The sequence below is a fragment of the Cucurbita maxima genome, unplaced genomic scaffold (genome assembly GCF_002738345.1).
Source record: "Cucurbita maxima cultivar Rimu unplaced genomic scaffold, Cmax_1.0 Cma_Scf00061, whole genome shotgun sequence".
NCBI lineage: Eukaryota > Viridiplantae > Streptophyta > Magnoliopsida > Cucurbitales > Cucurbitaceae > Cucurbita > Cucurbita maxima.
In genome coordinates this window covers 1-6,137 of record NW_019272077.1, presented here as the reverse complement: position 1 = coordinate 6,137, position 6,137 = coordinate 1, and the positions used below count along the sequence as shown (strand labels likewise).

Genomic DNA, 6,137 nt, shown 5'->3' with positions numbered 1-6,137 from the left:
ACATTAAATCAGAAAAATCCTTGAGGATCCAATTGAGAATGATTTGGAGTTAAAGAAGTGTGGTATAAGCCCTTTGAGCAGTTGAGATGATTAAATTTAGAAACCACAGCTTGATACAACAAATGTGACTGCCAAATTAACCTCCACATGTCAATTTCCTCTCATATTCAAACCACTGTGTGTACCGGCCGTAACCTGTCGTCTCTGCTTCCTTTATAAACCCCATTTTCCTTTCTTATTCTCCCGTCTTGTCTTAAGTTAATTGATTCTCTCGATTAGTTTCTTTTTTGGTTGACTGTTTCTGTGTAAATTCATAATGAGTCAACCAAACGGTGACGCCGGTGGTGGAGAAGGGATCAAAAGAAGATCTTGTGGTTGTTCGAAGCAAGATTTTCTACCCGAGGAGTCGTTTAAGAGTTGGGGAAATTACACTAAAGCGTTGAAGGCGACGCCGACCCGGCTCTTGGATCGGCTCACGGCCAGGTCCGGGGAGCACATTGAGCTCATCGAGATGAAGGCTCGCAGCCAACACGAGATGAAGAAGAGCCTCACATGGTGGGACCTTATGTGGTTCGGTATCGGCGCTGTCATCGGCGCCGGAATATTCGTCCTCACCGGTCTTGAGACTAAGAAACACGCCGGCCCAGCTGTCGTCTTGTCTTATGTCATCTCCGGTGTCTCCGCCATGCTTTCCGTTTTCTGTTACACTGAATTTGCCGTGGAGATCCCAACAGCTGGTACGTGCCCTTTTATATTTGGTCTCTGTTTTTCTTTAAAATATTATTTATTTTTTAAATTAATTTTTTTCTCTCTTCTTTAATGAAGTGGGTATTATTTTTGTGGTAGAGATGGGTCTCATTTTTGTGGTAGAAATAACGGCGTGAAGTGATATTGTATTGAAATTTTTATTATGAGATCTTAATGGGTTGAAACAAAATTTAGATTTTGAATTCAAGAAGTATAAAATATCTATAAATATAAAGGGTAAAAATATTTTGAATTCAACCCTACTTTTACAATAATCCAAATTTAAAATTATTCTAGATTTCCTTTTAGATTTTCTAAATTAGTAACTTCACTAGCCCATTGTAATTATTTGTTCAGGTGGATCATTCGCCTACCTAAGAGTAGAACTAGGAGACTTCGTGGCATTCATAGCAGCGGGCAACATCCTCCTCGAATATATAATTGGCAACGCTGCTGTGGCCCGTTCATGGACTTCATACTTTGCCACTTTGTGCAATCACCATCCGAACGATTTTCGCATCCACGTTTCGTCTTTACCCGACTCCTACAACCAGCTCGACCCCATCGCCATCATTGTGATCATCTTCATTTGCACCTTGGCTGTAGCCAGCACCAAAGGCTCCTCCCGCTTCAACTACATTGCTTCCATTTTCCACGTTGCCATCATCCTCTTCATTGTCATTGCCGGCCTCACCAAGGCCAACCCGAAAAACTTCACTCCCTTTGCCCCCTATGGCCCTCGTGGCATCTTCGTAACCTCTGCCGTTTTGTTCTTTGCATACGTTGGATTCGATGCCGTTTCGACAATGGCTGAGGAAACTAAGAACCCTGCTAAAGATATACCTATTGGTCTTGTTGGATCAATGGTGATCACCACATTAGCCTATTGCATTCTTGCAGTTACCTTGTGCTTGATGCAGCCATACCAACAAATTGACGAGGATGCACCGTTTTCAGTGGCTTTTGAGGCTGTTGGATGGGGTTGGGCTAAGTACATTGTGGCTGCTGGTGCTATTAAAGGCATTACCACCGTGTTGTTGGTTAATGCTGTTGGACAGGCACGCTATCTCACCCACATTGCTAGAACCCACATGATCTCACCATGGTTCGCCAAAGTGCATGAAAGGACTGGCACTCCAGTGAATGCAACAGCCACAATGCTCGCTGCAACAGCAATAATCGCCTTCTTTACAAGCTTGGGAATCCTCTCGAACCTCCTCTCTATCTCCACCCTCTTCATCTTCATGCTGGTAGCCATCGGCCTGATCGTCCGACGCTACTACGTAGGCGGTGAAACGACACCATCCGACCGAAACAAGCTCATAATTTGTCTGGTTCTAATCGTGGGATCTTCAATAGCAACTGCCGTGTACTGGGGCTCAAGCGACGGCTGGATCGGTTTGGTGCTGTCCAATTTCGTATGGTTTCTCTCAACTCTGGCCCTATGGCTCGGTGTCCCACAGGCCAAAAAGCCTCGCGTGTGGGGCGTGCCGCTCGTCCCGTGGCTGCCTTCACTGTCGATCGCTATCAACCTTTTCCTTCTTGGCTCCATCGACAAAGCCTCATTTGAAAGGTTTGGAATCTGGACTGGAATTCTGTTGATTTACTATATCTTGATTGGATTACATGCTTCTTATGACTCGGTCATGGAGTCCAAGACTACAGCAAGAGAAGTTAATAGCAGTTTGTGAATGGATCTTTCGAATTTATAATGATTGGCTTAGTGCTTTGATTAGGGGATTTGTGGTTTATGTTTGTCATTGTGTTAGCTACCACTCATGTTGGCAAGGATGGTGGTTTGATTGTATATGTTTGAGCTCTCTCTCTACTTTGTCTGTACATGTAAAAAATTATAGCTAAACAAAACGCTATAATATGTTTTTTATAATGTTTTTTTTTTAAGATCTTGATGGTTGACGTTATTACAAGTTCAAGACTTTTTATTATTATTTTTGTGTAATTATAATAGATGCTATAAAAAATTCAAAAAATTGCGAAAGTAAAGTATTGAATAATTTAAGAGAGAAGTTATTCAATTGATACGAGATAAATGGTTCACCTTATATAATTATCAACAACATTAATTAATTAGAAAAAATACAAAAAATCACAAGGGTTCAAGATGGTAGTAACATGTAGTTGAACTAGCCCTTTTTATTTTTTTATTTTTGTGTACGTTACTATTACGTTCACCTACATTGTAATGTTTGAGCCTGGTAGGTATGTAAGTTTCCCTAATTTTTGTGTACGTTACCATTTCATTCACTTACACTCTTCATTTAATGCTACTACGCTCTTCATTTTTGTGTTCGAGCCTGCTTCTTTTGTCGAGCATTTTCCTCCTTTCTCTATTATGTATTAGCCGAGTGATTATTAATGTGTTCTTTAATTTCACCTCTTTTGTAGGGTATTTCTTTCTCACTTCTCAGTTTTATTGCTTGACATTGTTCCTTGCCCTCTCTTTTTGGCGTTTTGATGTCTGCTTGCTACTTTCCAAGATGTCTATTTCGTAACTCAGTTGCTAATTGACTCAATTGAACTTCCTTCATTACGCTCTCAAAAGATGTTCCCGATATGTGTCTTGCTTGGCTAAGTCTAAGAAAATAAATGGGGCTACTCTATGCATGTGTCATGGTCTCGAGTTGTGATGTCGTCGTCAGCCGTTCAGGGATGCCTTGCATTTACCTGAAATAGAAGTAGCACGTGGTGGCTTGAGCATTTTTAGAAATACTCAGTAAGTGACCCCACTATTGGGGTTAAATGATAACACATACAATTTCATGAAAGAGACCTATCATAACAGTCTATTTTCCTGCGACGGTCATCATAACGGGCAATTGGGATGTGTACTTAATTTTTCTACACACGGTTCACAAGTGCGAGTATTGACCCACCAGTCAGTTCGCACGCCTCCTAGGCCCCCTTTTTGATGGGGCGAGAATTCTCTAGTAGTTATTGATGTTAGACATCCGTTACAAATAGCGATCATCACGACAGCATTATGTTAACATAATGATCGTTCTCCTGTCTCGTAGCGTACGCGTCTGTACTATTGAGAAGGATAAGGGGTATCCCCCAATGCATGAGCACACAATAATGTATAAGGTCCCAACGTTTCTCAATTTTCATTATCATTTAATACAATCTCGCTAGCGTCTTCCATCATAACATATCTTTCATGTGTATGTCGGGGTTGTATCTCATGCTAGTTAATCGGTTTGTCTGTCAATCATAACATATCAATCATATTACATCTCTAGAGAATTCTCGAAACTTTTTCTCCAATCTCTTTGGGATTTTCTTTCAAATAAATTGAACCTTTTAGCGTTACTAGGAGCTAGCGAGGGAACCTTATGGACCTACCGATTATAAGCTCCAATGATACAAAATTAATTAATTAAACTCTTTAATTAATCAATTTCCATTCATTAACTATAGGTCACTCCACTATAGACCTAGAGTTGCACTCTTATGCACTGTAGAACAAGTTATGTCCATCGATATAATCATTACAAGCAAGTCGATCCTTTACGAGTTGTTCATAATTACAGCTGGGTCAAAAGTCCGTTTTACCCCTATAATTACATCTTTCACCTTAAGTACCACTGATTCTCTAATGAACAATTTGTCTATGATCCAATCATAAACCAAGTCCCTCTCAGGCCAATGAGAGGGTGGGGCCCCATTGTTCAAGTCCCAAAATCAGTACTTAAGAAAACAACTCATCTACTTTCCTTGTATGGAACTTGTATGGAAAGGAGTGAATTTCATCTCATGATATTATGTTCCCAACTCCCTATTTGGTCAATTCTCCTAAATAGTAGGCATATTGAATCAGCTAAAATAGCCATTCTCGCCCATGTAAATTAAAGGACAAGCCCTCACAGGTAAGAGTTCGTAACTCACTCAGGATTAAGATCGAGTCGCATATGATCAACATGTGAAATATTAATCTTCTCAATTAATGGATTTATAAAGAGAGATTAAATATTTCTTGGTCAAGTCTCATACAAACTCATTGTATAGGATACCCCCACTTACATGTCCTCACTTGAATGATTTGGATCAAATCATTTGTAACGATTACAAAGTGGGCCGTATCAATAGTGTTACTAGAATAAGGCACCCAACCTTATCCATATACTATAGACTCTTTAGGTTATTACTTGAACACGATCGTCTTGTATGTCAACCACATACTGTTCAAGATTACATTAATAACCTTGGATTTTCATATAATGGGTAACAATTAAATCACAAATAAAATAATATAAATTATTGTTAAAAAACTAAATAATTAATTACGAGGTTTTAGGGCATAAATCCCAACAATCATAACATTTCCATATTTTCAGACATAGCAATTCGAATCGTATACATATCATACCATAACATATCGTATCACAATATTTCATAGCATAAACATATCAATTTTTCACATATATCGTACCATAACATATATCATATCATTTTCGTATTGTATCACAACGTTTCATACTCATATCGTTTCCATATGCGTATCCCTGTCATATTGTTTTGTTAATCTTGTCATAGCCTTATCGTCCTTATACATCTCATAGTCGTATCATTTCATGGACATACCTTAGTCATATTATGGTCAGCATGATAATCATTTTCGTCTCATAGTGCACGCGTCCATACTTCATCATAAAGGGGAAGTATCCCGGTGCACGTGAACATACAAATATGCATGAGGTCTCCATATTTTTTTTTTTTTTTTGTGGCGTAATAAAACATGCAGAACAACCCTCATTCTTTGATCACATATCACACTCAATGTAACACCCCTAATATTCTTGCTTAAATTAGAGGCATCATCACATGAATGCCATAAATAACATATGTGGAAGTTTGAAATAAAATATTTGCAAATGAAGCCATGAACTTACACGTTGAATTTAAAACAAGAAAATAGAACTAACATAGTCTTTGAACATGAAATATGAAATAATAATCCTACCAACTACTAAATGAAAATCAATGCATACTACTTCTCTATCATGATTTCTTCCATGGTCATTTTAGAATTCATGTCGTCTATGGAGGGGCGTTTTACCCTTACGTGAAAAATAAGGGTAGCATGTGGCTTGAATATTTTAAGAAATACTAAATAAGTTACTCCATTGTTGGGATTAGTAATGCAATACACACATTTAAGGATGGGAAATATCCTTAAAAATCGTGAGTTGACCTTGGACTCCTTCCAATTCCAGACATGGTGGGATGCGTAAAGTGCAAATTCTGGGCCCAAGGCTCAATACATTAAAATAAACCCTAGGCTCAAGCCCAATACATTAAAAAATAAATCCTAGGTATCAGCCTACATAAAGCCACCAAATCAGCCACCCATGTAATAGAGCACGAAGCCT

General features: G+C 38.7%; 1 protein-coding gene across 1 annotated transcript; it reads left to right on the top strand.

Annotated features, from left to right (window-relative positions):
- Positions 1-316: 316 nt before the first annotated feature.
- LOC111472000 (cationic amino acid transporter 1-like) lies at positions 317-2,438 on the top strand. The gene is made up of 2 exons (XM_023117694.1): positions 317-737; positions 1,105-2,438. Exons 1-2 carry the CDS (start codon positions 317-319, stop codon positions 2,436-2,438), a joined length of 1,755 nt encoding a protein of 584 aa, XP_022973462.1.
- The last annotated feature ends 3,699 nt before the right edge of the window (positions 2,439-6,137 follow it).

Coding starts and splice junctions, on each gene's coding strand:
- LOC111472000 (XM_023117694.1), top strand. CDS start 317: ATGAGTCAACCAAACGGTGACGCCGGTGGTGGAGAAGGGATCAAAAGA. Junction 738..1,104: donor CGTGGAGATCCCAACAGCTG/GTACGTGCCCTT, acceptor TTATTTGTTCAG/GTGGATCATTCGCCTACCTA.